This window comes from Pan paniscus, chromosome 8, assembly GCF_029289425.2.
Source record: "Pan paniscus chromosome 8, NHGRI_mPanPan1-v2.0_pri, whole genome shotgun sequence".
In the NCBI taxonomy this organism is placed as follows: domain Eukaryota; kingdom Metazoa; phylum Chordata; class Mammalia; order Primates; family Hominidae; genus Pan; species Pan paniscus.
Genome location: NC_073257.2, coordinates 116,012,886 through 116,036,200, shown reverse-complemented (window position 1 = coordinate 116,036,200; position 23,315 = coordinate 116,012,886). Strand labels below are relative to the sequence as shown.

Below are 23,315 nucleotides of genomic sequence, written 5' to 3'. Positions count from 1 at the left end.
AATAATTCAGGAGCTAACTTAAAACATTTCCTTTAAATGAGACAATTTAAGATTCAAAGATGATAATAGTTGCAATTAATTAAACCCGTCACATTTGTTTAAATTTATGAATTTATGATATTTTAAAAAGAGAAGTGCCAATTAGTCACTTTCAGAGGATGAAAACAAATTCATTATCTAAAAACTGATAAAGGGAAAGCATCAAGTATTTTGTCTGCCTTTCCTATATGAACTGAAGTGTACCACTTTGAAACCAAATAGTAGATGATGAGAAGCATCTCTTTATAAAAGTATTTCAATTAATAACTGAAAAGGGAAACTAAAACCAGATTTTCACCATTTTGCATCTCTCAACGGATTAATGGACCCAGGCATTGAGTATCTGCAGCTGCTGACATCACAGAAAGAAAGACAATCAGATGATATATGTCTCCTGATCAAAGAACACAATACCACCTATAGTCTTGTTAAAAGGATCAAATTTAGATTTAATCAGGCTTCTGGACCCAGCTGCCATTTTTCAAGAAATAAAAAGGATGAAGCCTCGATAAACTACACCATGAATATACAGGCATTAAAACCAGACTCTGCAATGCTACAGAGACTGCTGATAACTACAAATAAATTATGAGGAAAAAAAATGAAAGGGAACGTGAAGATTATAAGAGATTTATTTTATTTTTAACCTTTAAGTTCAGGGGTACATGTATAGGTTTGTTACGTAGGTAAACTCATGTCACAGGAGTTTGTTGTACAGATTATTTCATCATCCAGGTAGTAAAAAGAGATTTAAAAGACATGAAAAAAAATTATGAATAAGTTATACTGAAGTGGCTAGGTTTCTGTCTTAGTCTGTTTTGTGTTGCTATAAATAATACCTGAGGCTGCATAATTTATAAAGAAAAGAGGTTTATCTGACTCGTAATTCTGCTGTCTAGAAGGTTCAAGATTGGGCATCTGATGTGGGCCTCAGGCCACTTCCATTTATGGCAGGTGAAGGGGAGCTGGGGTGTGCAGAAATCACATGGTCAGAGAGGAGGCAAGAGAGGGTGCAGGGGAGTGCCAGCCTCTCTTTAACAATCAGCACTCAGGGGAACTAATAGAGTATAAACTCACCCCTGAGGGAGGGAATTGATCTATTCATGAGGGACCCATACCCATGACCCAAACACCTCCCATTAGGCCCCACCTACAGCACCAGGGATCACGTTTCAACATGCAGTTTGGATGGGGCAAATATCCAAACTACAGCATTATACACCCCTGGGTAATAAAACTACAAAGAAACACAATATATAATAAAAAGTCAAGATAGTGTTTAGTACTGGGGTTGAGATTTTGATGAGGACTCCTGGAAGAAGCAACTGCAGTCGTAAAGTTCTGTTTCTTGCGATAAGTGGTGCTAACAAGAGTGTTTGCCTTTATAATAACCCATTAAATTATATATTCATGTTATGTATTTTTTGTATATGTGATTTACCTTACAATGAAATTATGAAAGAGGTAAAATAACTGAAGTTATTTCAATAAGCTGTATTCCCTTTTTCTTTGAAATGTTTCTCTTACCTGTATGTCATAAACTTGCTTGATTAGTGCCAAGTCTATAGAAAATATTGTCTCAGGTAGAAGTAATTCCACCAACCTTTTTCTTAAATATTTCTACAGGAGGAACTGAAAATAAGTAACCTTGCATTTTCTTTATTGTTGGATGAAGAATTAAGCTCTAGAGAAAAATTCCTGAACAACTACCTTACAAGGAAACAGCACGAGAAAGTAAGAATAGTGTCTGAAATCTGAATACAAGCATTTTCTGATAGACATGCCCCTCATTTAGCAAGAGCTCACGTGTCTAGACCCTTCCTTCCTTCCTTCCACCATTCCTACATAACCATGTGCATCCCTTGGCTCCCTGTCTGGAACTTTGCTCCAGGGCCAGGTGAAAGTAACCATTCCAATCTGTTAATAAAGTTAGGTGATTCTGCATCTGCAATCATTTAGCCAAAAGAACTGTGTAGCTTTCATATGACATGGTTTATAAAATGAGGCCATATAGCTTCATGGTTGAAAGCACTGGCTGTGGGACCTAGGACAAGGCATATAACCTTTTAAGCTATTTGCAAGCTCTTACTTAGGGAATGTTTTTCTCTCTGGACACGCTAAGATTTACTAAGATGTAAGCAATGGGCTTGCGTATAGAATGAAAAACTCCCGTATTATGAAAAACTCTAAATATGAGCTTGGATAGATATGGTTCATTAAAAAGACAATGAATACAAAATGTTTATCACATAATGTTTCTACAAATGTCAGCTTTTGTTAGTAGTATTAGTAAAGAGCATTTATGAATGTGTGACTTAAAAATGACATGAACTTTTTTCTAAGAGCCTATTAAACAGCATATGCAAAGCTTCTTCTAAATACAACTTTACATATAGCAACCCTGCAGCATACTAGATTTCTTTCACAGATGAGGATACCATCTCAGAGAGTCTGGGTAACATGCCTAAGTCAGCCACTAGTGTGTAATAGAGCAGCAGCTGGAACTGTGGGAATAAGTGAAGAACATCCAAATGCAAATGAGCAGATGCTGTTTATTCAGAGCTTGGCACAGCAAGGGACTCATCCACCATCAGTTACTTTTGGCAGACTCAAAGGCAGGAAAGGAGTAGGAAAGCTTTATAGTGCAAAGAAGAGAGGGCTTCAGATGCAACATCATTGGAAGTTGTTGGCATGAGGAAGCTAGAGGCAAACCAATTAGAAGCGGGACAACTCATTTTACTGGTTTAGGGAACATATTTGGCTTTCTCTGGATGGTCCTAGGTTGGAAATGGGGACAAAATTATAGAAGCTGGTGGTAATGATCAAGCCCTGAAAGTTTGAGGCCAATCCTTAAAAAGGCTGTGGTTTAGTTTCCCAGCTGATGATTGTAGAGGTTGTGGGTCAGAGTTCTGTTGTTACATATGGTCTGGCCCTTGTTTGCATGTATATCCAGTCTCTCAGAACCCAGGTCCGTGTGATTCCGAAGCCTGTGCACTTTCATCCTCCACACTGACTTACCAAGAATGCAGTGTGCTCCATAGACACTCACACACTCATACACAGAGTTGGCTGTACTTAGAAACAGGTGATTGGGTGTTCTTTCAAAGTCCCCAATTGGTGTATTTTCTTCTATAAATCTTATCTTCATGAATAAATACTTCACAGACATATTTCTCTTGTACTAGGAAATTCCTTGCTCTTTTTAGTATCCCCAATATTTTTGTTTATGCTGGAAAGTCTCCAGTTTCAATCAACTATTCCTGATGCTGTTATAGAGCCAGACTTCAGAAGCTGTTCGGAAATCTAGAGAAGACCTGGATGTGTACAAGGAGCACTATGACAACTTACTGGCAGAAGACAAAGTGAGAGTTGTTGTCTTACCCACTCAACAATGCAGTAGAGTTGTTGCTGCCTGGATTGGAGGAAGGTTAAAGGGGATATAATATAATTTTCTCACAGATTTTTCTCCCACTTAATTCTCAGCTATGGGTGAACTTCATTCTATGCCACTGTATATTTTTGAAAATCCGTGTGTAAAATGAATTTTTATAAGCTTCTCTGGTTTAAGCTTTCTCTTATACAAAATACAGGGAAATCATCTAGCCTTTAAGGCTTTTCAAACTTTAGGTTGCAGACCCCATTACTTGGCCATGAAATCAATTTAGTAGGTTATGACCAGCAGTTTTATAATGGAAAAGAATAGGATAGAATAGCATAAAGAAGACAGATGGAACAGAATGGAATAGAAAAGAAAAGAATAGAGTAACATTCATGTTTTTTGGGCAAATATATTTTGGGACACTTCTTTGGGAAACTTCTGGATGATTTCTAAGACCTGCTATATGAAATAATATTTTTAATACACTTAGATGCTTCTTATCAAAACAAATCTTTGAGACATCATTGCACAGAGAATGGTTAATGTCTAACAACTTTATAAATCAAGGTTTCATGGATTTTTAAAACCAAAGTGCTACCACCTGTATTTTGAAGAGTATTGTCAACAAATAAAAGGTTTCCAAACCAAGTTGCAATCCTCAAATGTCATGTTTGTCCTTAGGTTATGGATCGCAGCTTTAAAAAGGAATTTTCTGAAATTCCTGGTCATCAAGTGGATATACTCTACAAACTTTTTAAACGCCGACCAAGGTTTGTTTCTCCTTCACTATTGTGTTTCTGAGAAAAAAGTTTGCAAATAAAGAGGAGTGTTACTAGATTTCAGCTTTTTTCTCCCAATTAAATGGAATTATTCAGTGTAATATCTTTTAGGTGGAGATGTTTAAGGGTTTTGATCCTAATTCAGTATTTTTTGAGATTATGTCTATATCTTAAGGTAGAGAATAATGATTTATTTTCATTATTTAAAAATAGTTAAGGATCTGTGTAAGCACGGTACTATTGTAGATTCTGCTTTGTACATTAAGGAAGTTCCTCTTACATCATAGATGGCACACAGATTTAAAAACAGTTTTTTCTAAAGTGCGTTCAAACAAACACAAGTTCCCTGATGTATAAATAGGAACTACTTGTAATAGGCTTCCAGGACTAAATAAGTTTGGGGAAAATACTGGGTTAAAAAAAGGAAGTTAAGCAGCTTTTCTTTTACTGCAGAATGTATTATTGGCCTTTGGATCTCCAAGTGTAAGAAACAGAGTAAGCAGTGTTTTCCAAACTTATTTGACCACAAATTGCTTTTCCTCAGAGTATCTCATGTGCTTGTGCTTAAAGTTTGAAAGATGCCAGTATAAATGGTAGAAAATAACCATTTGAAAAGAGTTCTAAGAAAGTATCACTGATTTCCACCATTATAAATGCAGATTTCCAGTTTTCAATCAAATGTAATCTAGAAATCAAGGAGTTTGTCACAAAGATGTAGTCGGCTAGTTTGTGTTTGAGATACAAACTCTGACAGGTTACAGGCAACCTAGGGAATTTAACCTAGAACATGCCTCTTGTTTTGGTTTTCCTTTTTTTTTTTTTTTTTTTTTTGAGACGGAGTCTCTGTCTGTCACCCAGGCTGCAGTGCAGTGGCACGATCTCTGCTCACTGCAACCTCCGCCTCCCGGGTTCAAGCGTTTCTCCTGCCTCAGCCTGCCAAGTAGCTGGGACTACAGGCACATGCCACCACACCCAGCTAATTTTTGTATTTTTAGTAGAGACGGAGTTTCACCATGTTGAGCAGGATGATCTTGATCTCCTGACCCCGTGATCCACCCATCTCAACCTCCCAAAGTGTTGGGATTATAGGTGTGAGCCACCTCGCCCGGCGGTTTTCCTATTTTTAAAAGAGTGAGTGATAATTAGCCCAATTACATACCTTCTCCTTGTGGAAAAAGAAATGAGACCTCCTGCAGCAGTGAGAAAAGCACAAACTTTCTTGTCAAACAGAATCAACTTTAAATCCTAACTTCAACACCTGTCAGACTGATAGCCTTGGGCCATGAGCTTCTCTCCCAGGCTGACTTTCCTCATCTAGAGAATGGGGATGATAATATAGTTTCAACCTCACAGTGTACTGTAAAGCATCTTGATAGTGAGTGCCTCGCCCAAATCTTTGTACCCTTCTTCCCTTTCCAGCTGAAGCACAGGGAAATGAAACTAATCTATTAATGTAGATAAAAACAGAATTGGCCAGGTGGTGGCTCACTCATCACTCCCAACACTTAGGGAGGCTGAGGTGAAACGATGGGTTGATTTATTTGCCTGCTTACAGTATACAGAAAGGAAATGTGTCCTAGCACAGACACAACTGTCTGTCAGTGCTGACAATAGTTGGAGACATCTGTAGTCTAGCCAAGGTCACGTCTGAGAACCTGGAGAGTATGGAAGAAGGGCAAAGTGGATCCCTTTATCTGTGGAATAACCCACCTACCAGCCATCACATGGCAAAGGGAAGAGCCATACAATGTGTTATGCCTGTGCTAAGGGCCTAATTGTTTCACATTGATGTTTTTATGAGAATGTGAAATGTTGATGGGCTTTTCTTGGTAATACCAGGATTTCCAAACAGAAAACGCACTCAGAAACAACCAGCGTTGTCCCTTTCGGAGAACTACCAGGATCTGGCAAGTTGAATAAGGATGCCTTTGCCCAGTTAATGAAAGCTATGGATGAGTTGGACAATATTAGTAACATGCCAGAAGGCTTGGACCCTTTGGTCTGGAATCATTTCTGCATGACAAGACGAGCAAAAGTGGAAAATGAACAGAAAGTATATACTATTTTAACTGAATTTAATTTTTAGTGTACTAATATCAAATACATAGTTTACATTGGTCAGTGTAACCAAAAAAGCTAATTATTTAGGTTTCCCTGCTAGGGTAGTATTTGGTCATAGTAATAAGATAATGAAATACTATATTAACCCTGGTGCTATTGAAGGCTAAGTGTAGGCCTGTTGCTTTTAGACTGGTGCCGTTCAAAATAGTGTCCATTAGCCACAAGTGGTTATTATGCATTTGAAATAAATATTGCCAGTCCTAATTGAGATGTGCTGTAAGTGGAAAACATACACATTAGAAGGCTTAGTATGAACAAAAAGAAATATGTCTCATTAATATTTTTATATTGATTATAGGTTGAAGTGATAATATTCTGGATACATTTAATTAAAACATATTAGTAAAATTAAGTTCATTTCTTTGATTTCACTTTTTATAATGTGGCTACTACAGAATTTAAAATTACATATGTGACTCACATTTATGGCTCATGTTATATTTTTCTTGGACAGCACTGTTGTAGGTTATCTCATTTTGCATAGATTAGAATTATATTTGGCTCAGCAGAACCAATTTTATAGTTTTGCTAGAATGTGGCAACGAGTAAAAATTTAAGAGGGTCTTTATTTGGGAAGAGAATCCTTCCTCTTGTTGCTTCTTGACCACTACCCCAAATTCCCTAAATTTAATGCCCACATGCATCAGGCTGGCATATTTTTGTTAAAGTACCTATGATTCTATAATTTCACTTAAAGTGATGAGAACAAATTTTAAAAATAAGATATAAAAGAATTTATAGTTGCTTGCATACTTGATTTTCACCAAGAAGCAAATTTGATACTTTCAAATCGTTCAAATTGTTACATACCATGTAAGTTTTAGACATTTAAATTTAAATGTTTTATTACTTTCTTTGAAAGATAGACCTGTTAAGGTTTTTAAATTTAAAAAGTTAAAAGATGTATGCTGTCTAAAATTGAAGCTCCATATGTTCTGACATGTTTCTGGCTCGGTTTCTTTAGGTAAAGCAGAAAGCAGCTGACTTATTGGAAATGGCAACTTTCCTCCAGAAGAGAGTTGAGGAGGAAGAGAAGGTGCAACAGGAGATTGAGAGAGTGTTCCATGAACTCATCCTGTAATTTGAAGCTTTCTTTCATGTTCACCTATTCAAAGTCTAATTAGGGCTAAATCAGGTTGTGTTATCACTGGGGAGAATGCCTACTGACTGCTTTACAGCTATCTCCCTTGCAGCTCTGTGCTTTAAAATTTCTATTTTAAAAAGCCTGCTTTGTTACATAGACCTTGATTCAGGATGGAACTTTCCCACGTTTTGTTGCTCTTATTACAAATAAGCAAGTTTCAGAAAAATCTTAGTATTGTTTTAAGTCGGCCCCTTCCACATAAAAATACAAAGAACCTGTTTTTCAGTACTTTGGGGCTCAAGGCATATAAGCTAACCATGTGGAAAATTAAGCAGATATCTAAGAACTTTCCATGTAGACATGCAGCCAACTGATATATTTTTCTTTAGGGGAACTTGTTGTTTACTAAGTGATTAAGATATTTAAGTCCTTGCTTCATTTTTTGGCTATATTTATAGCCTCATCGATAAATGCTTCTCTGATGTTCCCAAATTCATTGGGAACACATCATTTTTAGATCTAGGCTATAGCGAAGATATGAATTACCCAGAAATAGATTTGTTAAGTAACTTACATATTAAATATTGTTAGGGTAGTATCAGAAATCAACAAATAAGTTCAGAATTTTAATAGAGTTATTTTATTTATTTATTTATTTATTTATTTTGAAATGGAGCCTCACTCTGTCACACAAGCTGGAGTGCAGTGGCACGATCTGGGCTCACTGCAGTTTCCACCTCCCAGGTTCAAGAGATCTCATGCCTCAGCCTCCCAAGCAGCTGGGATTACAGGTGCCTGTCACCACCCCTGGCTAATTTTTGTATTGTTAGTAGAGATGGGGTTTCGCCATGTTGGCCAGGCTAGTCTCGAACTCCTGACCTCAGATGATCCACCCACCTCGGCATCCCAAAATGCTGGGATTACAGGCATGAGCCACTGCGCCTGGCCAGATTTGTTATTTAAAAGTGTCTCTATTTTCTTCATTTTTACTTTACTTTTATTACCGTCAAAATTATACAATCTTTTCTTAATCCTAAAGTAAAAATCTATAAATGTATTTCTGTCCATACCATTTTTTGAGCAACCCAGGTATAATTCTGCATCAATAGGAAGAGGTTTCAGAGAGACCTCTAGGAAAGCTCATCATCAGGAAAATATTCTCCACACTAATCTCCAGCATGTTTTCCTTAAGCTGATTCGATTTTTATATTCTCAGATAATAGGTGAAATTTGAAATATATTACAACTACTTGCTTTGAAGTACTTTTCAATTCAGATTACAGGAAGAGAAAGTGAGATTCCAGTTGAATTTGACAATCCAAATTCTTCTTAAACAAGGACAAGTAGAACTGGAAAATTTCCAGCTAGTACTGGAGTATTCTGATGCAATTCTCATCAACAAGAACATAATTGAAGACTTGAATTCTGTGATTCGGGTAATTATACTTTTTATTTTTATTTTAATTCCAGGTCTTGCTTTGTTACTCAGGCTAGAGTCTTGTGGCACAATCATGGCTCACTGCAGCCTTAACCCTTAGCTAGGCTCAATAGATCCTCCCACCTTCACCTCCCAAGTAGCTGGGAGTACAGGTTCACACCACCACACCCAGCTAATTGTTTTAAAATTAGTTTTTTGTAAAAACAGAGTCTTAATATGTTGCCCAGGCTGTTCTCAAACTCCTGAGCTCAAGTGATCCTCCTGCTCTGGCCTCCCAGAGTGCTGGAATTAACAGGCGGGAGCCACTGCACCTGGCCAATTATACTTGTTTAAAGACAAAACATATTGCCTGCTGTACCAAATATTTTACATTATTCTCCCATTTTCATAAGTAATTTTAATTCAATTAAGTCAGTGGTTTCCTAACTGTGGTTGTAGAATCATTTGAAGAACTCTATAAATGTGCCCAGACCCCACCCCCAGGATGAGTATTTTTTAAAAGCTCCCTCCATAATTCTAAGGTTCAAGAAGAATCACAGAGCTAAATGTCCATTCTAGTATGCCATCGTTTTTTTAGGCCCAGCCTACTCAGGCAAAGATAATCTTAGATAAGCTTAGTTAGTTGATTTCAGACCTTACTTCTTTTCTAATATGAACATTTAATGTTATTTCTGTATAAGCTTTAGGTATAATTGAGTCCTAAAAAAAAATTCCCTATAAGCTTTATTTTATCTGTATTCTACAAATTTTAATATTTTGTGTTTGAATTTTCTTTTACATATTTTCTAATTTCTGTTGTGACTTCCTATTTGATTCATGGGTTATTTAAAAGCGTGTTATTTAATTTCTAAATATTTGCGGATTTTGTGCTATTTGGGAATTAGATGATAATGCTACTGTACATTTTATTTTTACAAATGCTATAAACACAAAACATATTGCTATTATTTTTTGCTTTAGACAATTATCTTTTAGAATAATAAAAATGTGAAAAGAGGTATTTTCTATTTACCTTAATTTTCACTATTTCAAAAGATCTTTATTTCATTGTGTAGATCCAAATTTCCATCTTGTATCATTTACCTTCTGCTTAAAGAGCTTCCTTTAACTTAATTGAAGTACAAGCCTGCTAGTAATGAATTCTCTCCATTTTTCTTTATCTGAAAAAGTTTTTAATCACCTTCATTGTTGAAAGATACTTTGCTAGATTCACTGGATTGCCAGGTTCGTTCATTTGTTCTCTCTCTCTCTCTTTTCATTTTAAAGATGTTCATTTTCTTCTGAACATCTAGATCGTTTCTGACAAGGTTTCTGCTATATTTTTTATCTTTGTTCATCTGAATTTAATGTGTCTGGCTTTGAGATTTTTTATTTGTTTTTCAGCAGTTTGAACACAATGTGTCCAGGTGGGGATAGGGGGCGGTATGCACATGTGTGCGTGAGATTCTTGAGGTTCTCTGAGCTTCCTCAATCTGTGATTTGATATTTGTCATTATCTTTGGAAAATTCTTATTTATTATCTCTGAATATTTCTTCTGCCCCGTTCGCTCTCTCTTTTTCTACTGGGATTCCAATTATACACGTGTCAGATTGTCTGATACTGTTCCACATCTCTTAGATATTCCATACTCATTGTTTTTCACTCTTTGTTCTCTTTATGTTTCAGTTTGGGTAATTACTATTGCCCTATATTCAAGTTCATTCATTCTTATGCTGTGTCTAGTCTGATAATGAGCCCATCAAAGGCAAAATATCTGTTACCATATTATTGTAGATAGATAGATAGATAGACAGATAGATAGACTTACATTTAGTATTTCTGTTTAACTTATACTTTCCATCCCTCTGCTGAAATTCCCCATTTGTTCATGCATGTTGTCTATCCTTTCCAAAAATTTTTGTTTTAGAAAAGTTGTAAAGATAGTACAGAGAATTCTCATATACCCCTTATCCAGTTTCTTATATTTTATTATTTTCCATCAGTATGGTACATTTGCCACAACTATTGAACTAATATTGACACATGATTATTAACTAAAGTACAAACTTTATTCACTTTTCCTTAGTTTTTACTTAAGGTCATTTTTCTGTTCCAGGATCTCATCAGGATGCATTTTATTTAGTTGTCATGTCTTTCTTTTTTTTTTTTTTTTCTTTTTAGACTGAGCTTTGCTCTTATTGCCCAGGCTGGTGTGCAATGGCACTGTCTCAGGTCACTGCAACCTCCACCTTCTGGGTTCAAGCGATTCTACTGCCTCAGCCTCCCGAGTAGCTGGGATTACAGGCATGCGCCACCACACCTGGCTAATTTTGTATTTTTAGTAGAGGCGGGGTTTCTCCATGTTGGTCAGGCTGGTCTCGAACTACCAACCTCAGGTGATCCTCCCACCTCAGCCTCCCAAAGTGTTGGGATTACAAGCCTGAGCCACCGTGCCACCGGCCAGTTGTCATTTCTTTCTAGATAGTGACAGTTTCTCAGTTTTGTCTTGTTTTTGATGACCTTGACAGTTTATTGTAGAGTAATAGTCAGTTATTTTGTAGAATGTCCCTCAACTGTGGTTTCTCTGATGTATTTATCACTATTCACCTGGAGTATGGAGAAAGAGACCACAGAGGTAAAATGCCCTCTCAGCACATGATTTCAAGGATACATGCTATCAACATGTCATCACTGTTTATTGACTCTTGACCACCTGAATTGAGGTAGAGTTTTGTCAGGCTTCTTTACTATAAAGTTACTTTTTCTCCACTGTTCCATGCTATACTCTTTATAAGGAAATTAGTCATAATTATTTTAAATTTCCCATCTGATAGTTCTAACACCTGTCATCTCTGATCTAGGTGTGTTGATTGCTTTGTAACTTAGTTTTTTAGAGATATTTTTATTGTGGTATAATACACATAACATAAAATGTACTATTTTAACCATTTAAAGTGTGCAAGTCAGTGGCAATTAATACATCGCAAAGTTGTGCAGCTAGTACTGCTATCTAGTTCCAGAACATTTTTGTTTTGTTTTGTTTTTTGTTTTTTGAGACAGGGTCTGGCTCTGTCATCTGGGCTGGAGTGCCGGAGCATGATCTCAGCTCACTGCAGCCTCCGCCTCCCAGACTGAAGCCATTCTCCCACCTCAGTAGCTGGAATTACAGGCACGTGCCACCACACCTGGCTAATTTTTATATTTTTTTGGTAGAGATGGGGTTTCACCATGTTGCCCAGGCTGGTCTCAAACTCCTGGGCTCAAGCGATCCTCCTGCCTTAGCCCCCAAAGTGCTGGAATTACAGGAGTGAGGCACCCCACCCGGCCTCAGAACATTTTTTATCATCCTAAAAGGAAACCCCACACCCATTAAGCAATTATTCCCCATTCACCTCTTCCCTTAGCCCCTGGACACCACTAATCTGCATTTTCTCTATGGATTTGCCTATTCTTAGTATTTTGTATGAATGGAATCATACAATATGTGGCCTTTGTTTTCTGGCTTCTTTCACTTAGCATGTTTTTAAGATTTAACCGTGTTGTAGCATGTATCAGTCTTCATTCTTCTTTTGTGACCAAATCATATTTCATTTTATGGATATACATTTTGTTTATCCATTCATCAGCTGGTGAATATTTGGGCTATTTCCACCTTTTGGCTATTGTGGTGCCTATAACTGTTCATGCACAAGTTTTTGAAAACCTGTTTTCAGTTCTCTGGGGATATATACCTAGAAGTGGAATTGCTGGATCGTATGGTCATTGTATGTTTAACTGATTGAGGCACTGCAAACTGTTTTCCATAGTAGCTGCACCATTTCATATTCCCACCAGCAAAGTATGTGGGTTTCACTTTCTCTACGTCCCTATCAAAACTTGTTATTGTTTCTCTTTTTTGTTGTTTGCTTGCTTGCTTTTTAATTACAGCCATCTTAGTGGGTTTATTCTTGATGTAAATTTCTCTAATGACTAATGACATTGAGCATCTTTTCATATGCTTGTTGACCATTTGTATATCTTTGGACAAATGACTACTGAAGTCTTTTGCCCATTTTCAAATTAGGTTTTGTTGTTGAGTTATAGGAGTTTTTTATATGTTCTGGATATTAAACCCTTATATAATTTGCCAATATTTTATCCCCTTCTGTGGATTGTCTCATGTTTTTGGTGTTAAATCTAAGAATCAGGCCGTGTGTGGTGGCTCATGCCTGTAATCCCAGCACTTTGGGAGGCTGAGGTGGGATCACCTGAGGTCAGGAGTTTAAGACCAGCCTGGCCAAGATGTGAAACCCCGTCTCTACTAAAAATACAAAAATTAGCCGGGCATGGTGGCAGGCACCTGTAATCCCAGCCACTCAGGAGGCTGAGGCAGGAGACTCACTTGAACTCAGGAGGCGGAGGTTGCAGTGAGGCAAGATGGCGCCACTGCACTCCAGCCTGGGTGGCAGAGTAAGACTCTGTCTCAAAAAATAAAATAAAATAAAATAAAATAAAATAAAATAAAATAAAATAAATAAATATCTAAGAATCAAATCTGAAGTCATGAAGATTTATCCCTGTTTTCTTTCTTCTTTTCTTTTCTTCTTCTTTTTTTTTTTTTTTTGAAATGGAGAAATGGATTCTCGCTCTGTCTCCCAGGCTGGAGCGCAGTGGTATGATCTTGGCTCACTGCAACCTCCACGTCCCGGATTCAAGCGATTCTCCTGCCTCAGCCTCCTGAGTAGCTAGGATTTACAGGCGCCCACCACCATGCCCAGCTAATTTTTGTATTTTTAGTAGAGACAGGGTTTCACCTTGTTGGCCAGGCTGGTCTCAAACTCCTGACCTCAGGTGATCTGCCTGCCTTAGCCTCCCAAAGTGCTGGGATTACAGGCGTGAGCCACTGTGCCTGGCCTCAGTCCCTGTTTTCTTCTTTGAAGTAGGGAAATGTTAGCCATCCAACTTTTTGTTTTCAATATTGTTTTGGCTATTCATGATCCTTTGCAGCTTCATATGAATTTGAGGATCAGGTTTTTCCATTTGAAAAAAAAAAAGCCATTGAAATTTTGGCAGTGATTGCATTAAATCTATAGATTCCTTTGAGGAGTACTGTCTTAAGTCTTTTGATCCAAGAACATAGGATGACTTTCCATTTATTTAATCTTTATATTCTTTCAGTAATATTTTGTAGGTTTCTTTGTACACACACTTTTTAGATAAACTTTATTTCTAGGTTTTTTCTTTCTGATATTATTGTAAATGGAATTGATTTATTAATTCTTTTCCAGATTTTTCAGTGGTGATGTATAAAAATATAACTGATTTTTGCATATTAATCTTATACTCTGCAACTTTGCCAAATTTATGTATTATCTCTAGTAGGGTTTTTGTGGATTCTATATGACTTTCTCTATATATATAGACTCATTAATCTGTGAATAGAAATTGTTTTACATCTTTTCAGTTTGAGTGCCTTTTATTTCTTCTTCTTGCCTAATTGCCATGGCTAGAATTTTTATTACAGTGTTGAATCAAAGTGACAAAAAGTGGGACATCCTTGTCTCGTTCCTGATCTTAGTTGGAAAGCTTTCAGTCTTTTATCATTGAGTATGAAGTTATGATGGGTTTTCTGTAAATTCCCATTATCATGTTGAGGAAGTTCCCTTTTATTCCAAGTCTGTTGCATATATTTTTTTTATCATTAAAGTGTGCTGGATTTTGTCAATTTTTTTTCTACATCAATTGACATGATCATGTGAGTTTTTAAATTTGTTCTGTTAATGAGGTATATTATATTGTTTGATTGTGCGGACTACTCTTGCAATCTTAGGATAAATGACACTTGGTCATAGTTATAATCCTTTCAATGTGCTGCTGGAATCAGTTTGCTAGTATTTTATTGGACGTTTTTGTCTTTGTGTATGTATTCATAAGGGATATTGGTCTGTAATTTTCTTGTGATGTCTTTCTCTGGCTTTGGTATCAAGGTACTGCTGGCCTCATATAATATATTAGAAAGTGTTCCCTCCTCTCCTATTTTTTGGAAGCATTTGAGTAGTATTGGTGTAATTTTTCTTTAAATGTTTGATAGACTTCATCAGTGAAGCCTTCTTGTCCTGGGCTTTTCTTTTTTGGGAGGTTTTTGATAACTGATTCAATTATTTACTTGTTTTAGGTCTATTAAAATTTTCTATTACTTTTTGAATTGGTTTTTATAGTTTGTGTGTTTCTAGGAATTTTCTGTTTCATCTAAGTTACCTAATTTGTTGGTGTAGAATTTTCATAGTATTCTCTTATAATCCTTTTAATTTCTGTAATATTGGTAGTAATATTCTTGATTTCATTTCTTATTTTAGCAATTTGAGCCTTTTTTTTTCTTAGTCAGTCTAGCTAAAGGTTTGTCAATTTTGCTGATTTTTTAAAAGAACCAACTTTTGGTTTCATCATTGACTATTGTTTTTCTATTTTCTTTCTTTCTTTTTTTGAGACAGGGTCTTGCTCTGTCACCCAGGCTGGAGTGCAGTGGCATGAACACGGCTCACTGCAGCCTTGACTTCCTGGGCTCAAGTGATCCTCCTGCCTCAGCCTCCTGAGTAGCTGGAACCACAGGCGTGTACCACTATTCCAGGCTAATTTTTTGATTTTCCGTATAGTTGAGGTCTTGCTCTGTTGCCTAGGCTGGTCTCAAACTCCTGAGCTTAAGCATTCCTCCTGCCTCAACCTCCCAAGGTGGTGGGATTACAGGCATGAGACACCACACCCAGCATCAGGTGGGAGGACAATGAATAGGGATACAAATGCATACAGGTTGGTAGATTGGGTGATGGCAAAAAAAAAGTTCCTGCCTAATTGTTGACATATAAAGTAAATTGGCTCTGCTATTTAAATGTATCTTATAATCCCTTCTGTTTAGTGACTATCATGCTTTATAGTGATCAGATTTTGCCCAAGAAGCCATTTTTAATGTCTGTTTCTTAAAAAGAAGACAGAATTATCTCTGTGATCCAAGTATTTTCTAAAAATAGCATTCAGCCTCAAATATTCTATGTTCTATATGCAGAATCATATTATATGGATATCTAATGTACTTTTTTAAAGACTCAAGGACAAAAGAAAGTTGCTAGCATGATGGAAAGTAAAGATGTACACAAAAGAATACTTCAGATTGAGTGGGAACATAAGAAAATGGAGATGGAAAGGGAAGATCTAAATCAGAAGGCTTGGGATATTCAGATGCTATTTTTTTCAAGAGATCGTCAAAAGGTAAATTCTCCCTACCCCCCTACATAGTTTTAATTTTATTCATTAATGTATTCATTCATTTAACCAGTATTTAATAAGAAGCCTCTGTGATATCAAGCATATTCTAAGCCAGGAGTGTTTCAAAATATATCTGTGAGTTATTTTTCTTCCAACAGTTTACATTTGCAGCCTCCAGTTCTTCATGACCCATTTAGTAGAATCATTCTACTCAGAGCTAAGGATTTCCTGTCAAACCCGGTGGTCCTTCAATTCTCTGTAGCATTTAACCATCTTAATTTCCCATTCCTTTGGCTTTCATCACCCCAAATTAATTTTGCTTCCAACATGTCATACCACTCTGCCTCTTTTACTGGATTCTCTTTTGCCTCTAACACTTCAATATAGCCGTTCTTCAAGATTTTGCCCTTAGCTATGTTTGTGTTTCTTTCCATATCTCTCCCTGGGTGATGTCCTCTGTTTTTCTAACTTCAACGATCACTTCTACAAACTAATCCAAGTTCTGTGGATTCCAAGCCATGCCCCATTTCTATAGTTTTCACCTCCCAGCAGCAATTCTTAGTTTGCCTTTTTTGTACATCCCAAATCTACTTTTCAAGGTCTAGTTTAAATACCACCTTCTCCTTCATAAAACCTTTCTTGATTTCCCAAGCCTGGAGAAATTCCATCTCATTACAAACCGCCTTTGAATTAGCATGACACTCTACATGGCTTCTGGGAACCAATCATATCTATGTGATCATTTTCCCATGAAGACTAGGACATGTTATCTATCTTTGTATCTCCCTCAGTGTCTTTAACTAGGACTTTGTTAATGTGGGACTCAAGTGGAACACTTAAATGTTTGGTGAGTTGAATAAATGAATTAATGAATGAGAAAATAAAGTAGGCATTTGTAATAATTGGTGCTTTGATGTAATAATTAGTGTACATGAATGTATTGATGGCTAAATACAGGGAAATATTATGGCACAAAAGCCAAATCAATCTTTTTTTGTTTTTTGAGATGGGGTTTTGCTCTTTTTGCCCAGGTGGAGTGCAATGGTGTGATATCCGCTCACTACAACCTCCACCTCCTGGGTTCAAGCAATTCTCCTGCCTCACCCTCCCGAGCAGCTGGGATTACAGGCATGTGCCACCACGCCCAACTAATTTTTTGTATTTTTTAGTAGAGACAAGGTTTTACCATGTTAGTCAGGCTGGTCTTGAACTCCTGACCTCAGGTGATCCACCTGCCTCAGCCTCCCAAAGTGCTGGGATTACAAGCGTACGCCACCACGCCTGGCCAAGCCAAATCAATCTTAACTTGCATAGATATTTGTTATGAAAAACAGTAACTTTCAAAGCTAAAACAACCTTTATAAAGTCATCTATTGAAAGAGAGAAAAATATCCTTACATGTTTTTTTTTTAATCTCAAAGTACCTAAATGAACCAAACTATGAGGCTCTGATTAGTATTCAGATTGGAATAATGGAACAAACCATTGCTGTTTTAGATAAGGTAAGTCTCAAAGACATTGGTTATTATATCCTAACAGTTGTAAATCATTTGAGCAAAGTAATAGTGTTTCAAATCATGAATTTACCTAGACCCTAATAAAATCTTGGTTATTTACTAGTATTCACGAGGTAATTAAAAGTCCCTAAGTAGTATCTTTGCAACTGTAACTAATGAAATAAAATTAATCACTTCCTTTAATATTAGAATTAACCCCTGGGGACATATCTGAGTGTAAGTGGATTTTCTATTTTACATTAGGTTAGGATTTATGTAATAGGAGTGTTGGTAGTCTTTCCTTGGCATTGGAAAGGTTTTATTTAATCATCACTGAATAAAAATGGTCAGTTTTTATTATGTAGCATATATTAGAAACAAAGCAATCTCAAGCTTTTAAAATATTCTCTCAGTTTAAGAATATACAAAATGTTTTTTCTAAAAGTTGTTATTAACATACCATTCTACTTTTCAACAAATAACTCGAGTGCCTACTATGCCAGGCACTACAGATATGGTGGTAAGATGTTATCTTAATGATGATAATGTATTTAAAATATAAGAATAATGTCTTTATAGGATAAATTACATTTTTCAAAATTAATTTTGTGGGGTGTCATGGGAACAAAAATTTCAGACACACAAAAAGAATGTGGAAAACTGCAAGAAACTACTCAAAAAACTTGGAAAGTTCAGCAATCAAAAAGATATAGCAAATTATGCCCTAAGCTGCAATCTACGAGAAGAGTTGGTAGCTGTCTCAGAGAGAAAAGACATCTGTAATGCAATGGGTAAGCATGCTTTTTTTTCTTTAACCAACTGTAGGTTTCTTTAAAAGTAATCAGTAATCCTAAAATGTATACAATAGTTAAAAAGCTATCAGCATTTCTTTAAAAATACATTGTTTAAAATAATTTCAACTTTTATTTTAGATTCAGGGAGTACATGTACAAGTTTGTTACTTAGGTATATTGTGTGATGCTGAGGTTTGGGGTATGGAATGATTCCGTCACACAGGTACTGAGCATAGTACCCCATAATTTTTCAGCCCTTCCTCCCTCCCTGCCTCCTCCCTCTAGTAGTCCCCAGTGTTTCTTTTCTTTTCTTTCTTTCTTTTTTTTTTGAGACAGGGTGTCCCTCTGTTGCCCAAGCTGGAGTGCAGTGGTATGATCTTGGCTCAATGCAACCTCCACCTCCTGGGCTCAATTGATCCTCCCACCTCAGCCCCCTCAAGTGCCTGGGACCACAGGCAGGAACCACCATGCCCGGCTAATTTTTGTATGTTTTGTAGAGAGTAGGTTTTGCCATGTTGGCCAGGCTGGCCTCGAACTCCTGAGCTCAAGTGATCCGCCCACCTCAGCTAACCAAACTGCTGGGATTACAGGTGTGAGCCACCACACCTGGCCTCCACGTGTTTCCTGTTACCATCTTTATGTCCATGAGTATCCACTGTTTAGCTCCCATTTATAAGTGAGAACATGTGGTATTTGGTTTTCTGTTCCTGTGTTAATTTGCTTAGGATAATGGCTTCCAGCTACATCCATGTTGCTGCAAAGGACATTATTTCATTCTTTTTTTTATGGCTGTGTAGTGTCCCATGGTGTATATGTACCACATTTTCTTTATCCAGTCCACTGTTGATGGGGCACCTAGGGTGACTCCATGTCTTTGCTTTTGTGATAGTGCTGCCGTAAACATATAAGTGCATATGCCTTTTTGCTACCAGCATTTCTTCCACATGTATGATTCTGAGTGCTGCTTCTGTATTTGAAAGTATTGATAAATAATCGAATTCCTTTATTCATTTTTGGGATAGGGTCTAAACTGACTTGTGAAAAGATTGTCAAAGAACGGTATGAAAACATGATGCAACAGCAGAAGTTAACAAATATTTCAAAACAACAAGCTGAACAGATTTCAATACTACAGACTGAAGTTGAAAGATTAAGAATGAAAACATTTCCTGCTCTTGTTCAAATGTAAAAACGCTGGCAGGAAAACACAAGGCCAAATCAATCATTTAAAAAATCATTTCATTTGGGTAAAATGATTTCCTTTTCTTTCTTACTGGGAAATTGAAGTAGCATGTCCTCTGAGTTGCATGTTTTAGATAAAAAATTGTTTAATTTTAGCCTTAATTGTATACAAATTTTTGTCCTGCATGAATAAATGTGTAAAATACCATGAATTGCTGTTTTTATTCAAGAATAAACAAGACTTGAAGTCAGAAAGTATTCAAGATCTATTTTACTCATTTAATCTGAGTTGGATCAAAGATATTTTCATAGTTATGGTATAGAAAGTCTTAAAAAGAAATTCTTTGCCAAACTAGCATTTCTAATTTTATGAAACTGTCAGAAAAGTTATGAGATTATGGGTAATTTTTATCTTTATGCTCTTCTGTTTCTCATTTTCTTCAGTAAGCATTTCTTTCATAATCAGAAAAAAATTACGAGAGTATTTAGATTATTCTCTGCTTCACCAATGAGAACAAGACAAATTGTTAGAGCTTTTTCCAAGCCTTGTATCATTTGTAAATTACAACATATTTTGGCCAGACACGGTGGCTCACGCCTGTAATCCCAGCACTTTGGGAGGCCGAGGCATGTGGATCACGAGGTCAGGAGATCGAGACCATCTTGACTAACATGGTGAAACCCCATCTCTACTAAAAATAAAAAATAAAAATAAAAATAAATTAGCCGGGCATGGTGGGTGGTGGCAGGCGCCTGTAGTCCCAGCTACTGGGGAGGCTGAGGCAGCAGAATGGTGTGAACCTGGGAGGTGGAGGTTGCAGTGAGCCGAGACCACGCCACTGCACTCCAGCCTGGGCAACAGAGCGAGACTCCATCTCAGAAGAAAATTACAACATACTTTAGAGACATAATCTACATTTCTTTTATGTTGTAATAGAAAATTCAATTTTGTGCTTTACCCAATAGGGTTTAACCAACAGAAAAATACTTTCTTATTTCCATGAAGTAGTTTATCACTTTTAGATGGTGATAATTATGTAATGAGATGAATAATTGGCCATAAAACTGCTTTGCCCTTCCATAACCTGTGGACTGCTGTCCACAGGGACCATGGACCACAATCTCCAAGTGATGTCACTGTCTCACTGTTCTGCAATTTATGAACTCAACGTTAAGTTTAATCCTCAGTACCATATCCAATATACACTGATGTAGATAAAGCAAGAGAGCTACTATAAAATCTTCTGTTTAGAAAAATAAATCTTTAGAAGATGTAATTGATCACCCACATAGTGATCTGTGCTGGATGGGGATGGTAAGGGAAATGATAGGACCAACACTTTGATGATTCCCCTCCTTTGTACTAGACGGACTCATGAAGTAGTCAGTTTGGCTTATTCAGTAGGGAAGTGCCCATGGGTACCATTTCCTACATCTGGGGTCCTTCAAAATTATCCCTGAGATGAGAGTTGTGGGGACAGACCCCAGGGTAGGGGTGCAAATACTTTATACTTAAGATGGTATTGCCAGAAGTTCTCTGTCCTGTTGGTTTGAGTCAACCATAGATGTACTAGACTTGATTTTTTTTACAATCTTTTCTGGTGACACAAACTCCATTTTCACCTAAGTTAGCTGTCTGGAGACTCCATTTGCTAGTAGTGCCACAAATTTCACTAGATAATGCTCTGTGGATTCCCAGGTCTTAACAAAGCAGCCGGCATCATTTCTATTTCTTAGTCATCAACCTTTGTTGACTCTGGCAATGTTCCTTGCTTGACTGCCTTACTTTGAGGCATGGATGGAGTGGGGCTTAGTGGGCACCTCTTGCCATCAAGCCATATTCCAGAAGCCCTTTCAACGGGAGATACCTTCTGGTTTTGGGGCTTTGGAAGGACATGTGGGTCATGCACAGTAACTCCTCTCTTAATACTGTTCATGGTATTGACTCCTCTCAGCTTCTGCTGAACAGCAAATATATTCATATTTTATAGTCCTTTAAAATATTATTTATATTATCAACTAGTGACATAATTAACTGGATCAGACACAGTATGGCTTTATGCATAGGAATTAAAATTATAGGATCTATTCCTGGGCTTCAAATCTTGGCTCTGCCATTGGAGTTTTAAATAACCTCTTAATTTTGAAATAACTATCTTATATTTCTTCTTCTTTAAAACTGGAATATTCTAGTTTTTTAAAATTAAAAACAAGTGCTATGTTGTATTAGCTCTCATTTTTATAAGTAAAGCTGTCATAGTCAGTGGTTTTTAATAAATGCATCCCATTAAATCCAACAGAGCAGCTGCAGCACTGTGTTGTTGGAACCTCAGCACCCAGTCAATGCCCTGGAAATCCCCATTACCATGCCCCTAAGCTTTCCCAGAACCAGAGTCTCACTGATGCTGTATTTCCCCCAAGTGGATATATATGGGTGGCTCCAGGTGATGTGCCTGTCAGCAGTGGGCAGCTGCAGCCTCTGAGATCTGGAGAAATACCATAATGACCTACAAAATGCCAGCACCACCACAAGGGGCAACATTTCCCCTGCCACATTTAGGCCCCTGGTTGGCAGCAAGCAGTGATAAGAGGCTGGCTGATAAGCACTAGAACAGTAGAAGTCCACAGGGGTGCCCATCTAGGAATCCCAGTGCTAGAGGCAGCTCATATGATGTCTGGGCCAGTCTCCTCAGATTCATAAAGGCCAGCGGCACAGGAATTTGTGTATGTGGGCAGGGTAAGAGTTTACTGGCATGGCACTAACAATTAGAATGGACACAAAAGCAGGGCCCTGGCGTCTCCTGCTGTGCCAACCATTCAACACTGGTTAGATTATGTGGAGGGACTGGACTGAAAGTGGGATGTACTTGAGGGGGGTTCAGAGGAGTGCTAAACTAGTAGGGAAGTGCTTTTGAAAAAGCTAAGTAAAGCTGTTTTAACACTTAAAAGGACCCAAAAGCAGAAATCCAGAAAGCTCTTAAGAATGACTAGCAACTAAAACCAGGAAGCCACTGATCCATAAAATTCTCTCCTATCACCTCTGCCTTTCTCGGTAAGCACACTCACTGCCCTTAAGCATGTCAGCTCTGCTGCTTCCAGGTATATATACAACAGCTGCAGTCACAAAAAGAGATGGGCTTTCTTTTCCTGAGCTAAATTCCAAATTTTCAGAGACTGGCCCAGTTTGGGTCCTATCTCCATATATGGCCAAAATGATAGGTACAACTGTATAATTTGGCAGCAGAAACCCAACCTGTGGAGGTGGGTTCATAAATAGAATAACCAATCTAAATTTAACCCATTTCACAGATGAAGCTAGAAAGGCAAACAAATGCGAAGAACCTTATATGCCATGATACCTTCATGTGGGTGGGAGATAAGGAAATGTAGTTTTATAAGAAGTAGATGGTTTAGCCGGGTGTGGTGGCTCACGCCTGTAATCCCAGCACTTTGGGAGGCTGAGGCGGGCAGATCACCTGAGGTCGGGAGTTCAAGACCAGCCTAACCAACATGGAGAAACCCCGTCTCTACTAAAAATACAAAATTAGCCAGGGTGGTGGCTCATGCCTGTAATCCCAGCTACTCGGGAGGCTGAGGCAGTAGAATCACTTGAACCCCAGAGGCGGAAGTTGCGGTGAGCCAAGATCGTGCCATTGCACTCCAGCCTGGGCAACAAGAGCAAAACTCTGTCTCAAAAAAAAAAAAAAAGAAGAAGAAGAAGAAATAGATGGTTGTTTCACTAAATGATGAATATGCAAAACACATATGAAGAGACAGGGAAGAA

General features: G+C 37.4%; 1 protein-coding gene across 14 annotated transcripts in view; it reads left to right on the top strand.

The window, feature by feature from the left end:
• CFAP43 (cilia and flagella associated protein 43) overlaps positions 1–19,739 on the top strand; it is a 102,069-nt gene extending 82,330 nt beyond the window's left edge. For 10 of the 14 annotated variants that reach the window (XM_063607882.1, XM_063607880.1, XM_063607881.1 and 7 more), the window contains 10 exons: positions 1,666–1,773; positions 3,315–3,401; positions 4,100–4,188; positions 6,037–6,250; positions 7,283–7,395; positions 8,679–8,838; positions 15,898–16,062; positions 17,481–17,561; positions 18,193–18,346; positions 19,372–19,739. In XM_063607882.1, the coding sequence (XP_063463952.1) occupies positions 1,666–1,773; positions 3,315–3,401; positions 4,100–4,188; positions 6,037–6,250; positions 7,283–7,395; positions 8,679–8,838; positions 15,898–16,062; positions 17,481–17,561; positions 18,193–18,346; positions 19,372–19,538 (1,338 nt within the window). In that variant the 3' untranslated portion in view covers positions 19,539–19,739. Of the gene's footprint in view, positions 1–1,665; positions 1,774–3,314; positions 3,402–4,099; positions 4,189–6,036; positions 6,251–7,282; positions 7,396–8,678; positions 8,839–15,897; positions 16,063–17,480; positions 17,562–18,192; positions 18,347–18,846; positions 18,940–19,371 lie in introns of all 14 variants that reach the window. The other 4 variants (XM_055093354.2, XM_055093352.2, XM_055093358.2 and 1 more) reach the window with 2 other exon arrangements.
• Positions 19,740–23,315: the final 3,576 nt, after the last annotated feature.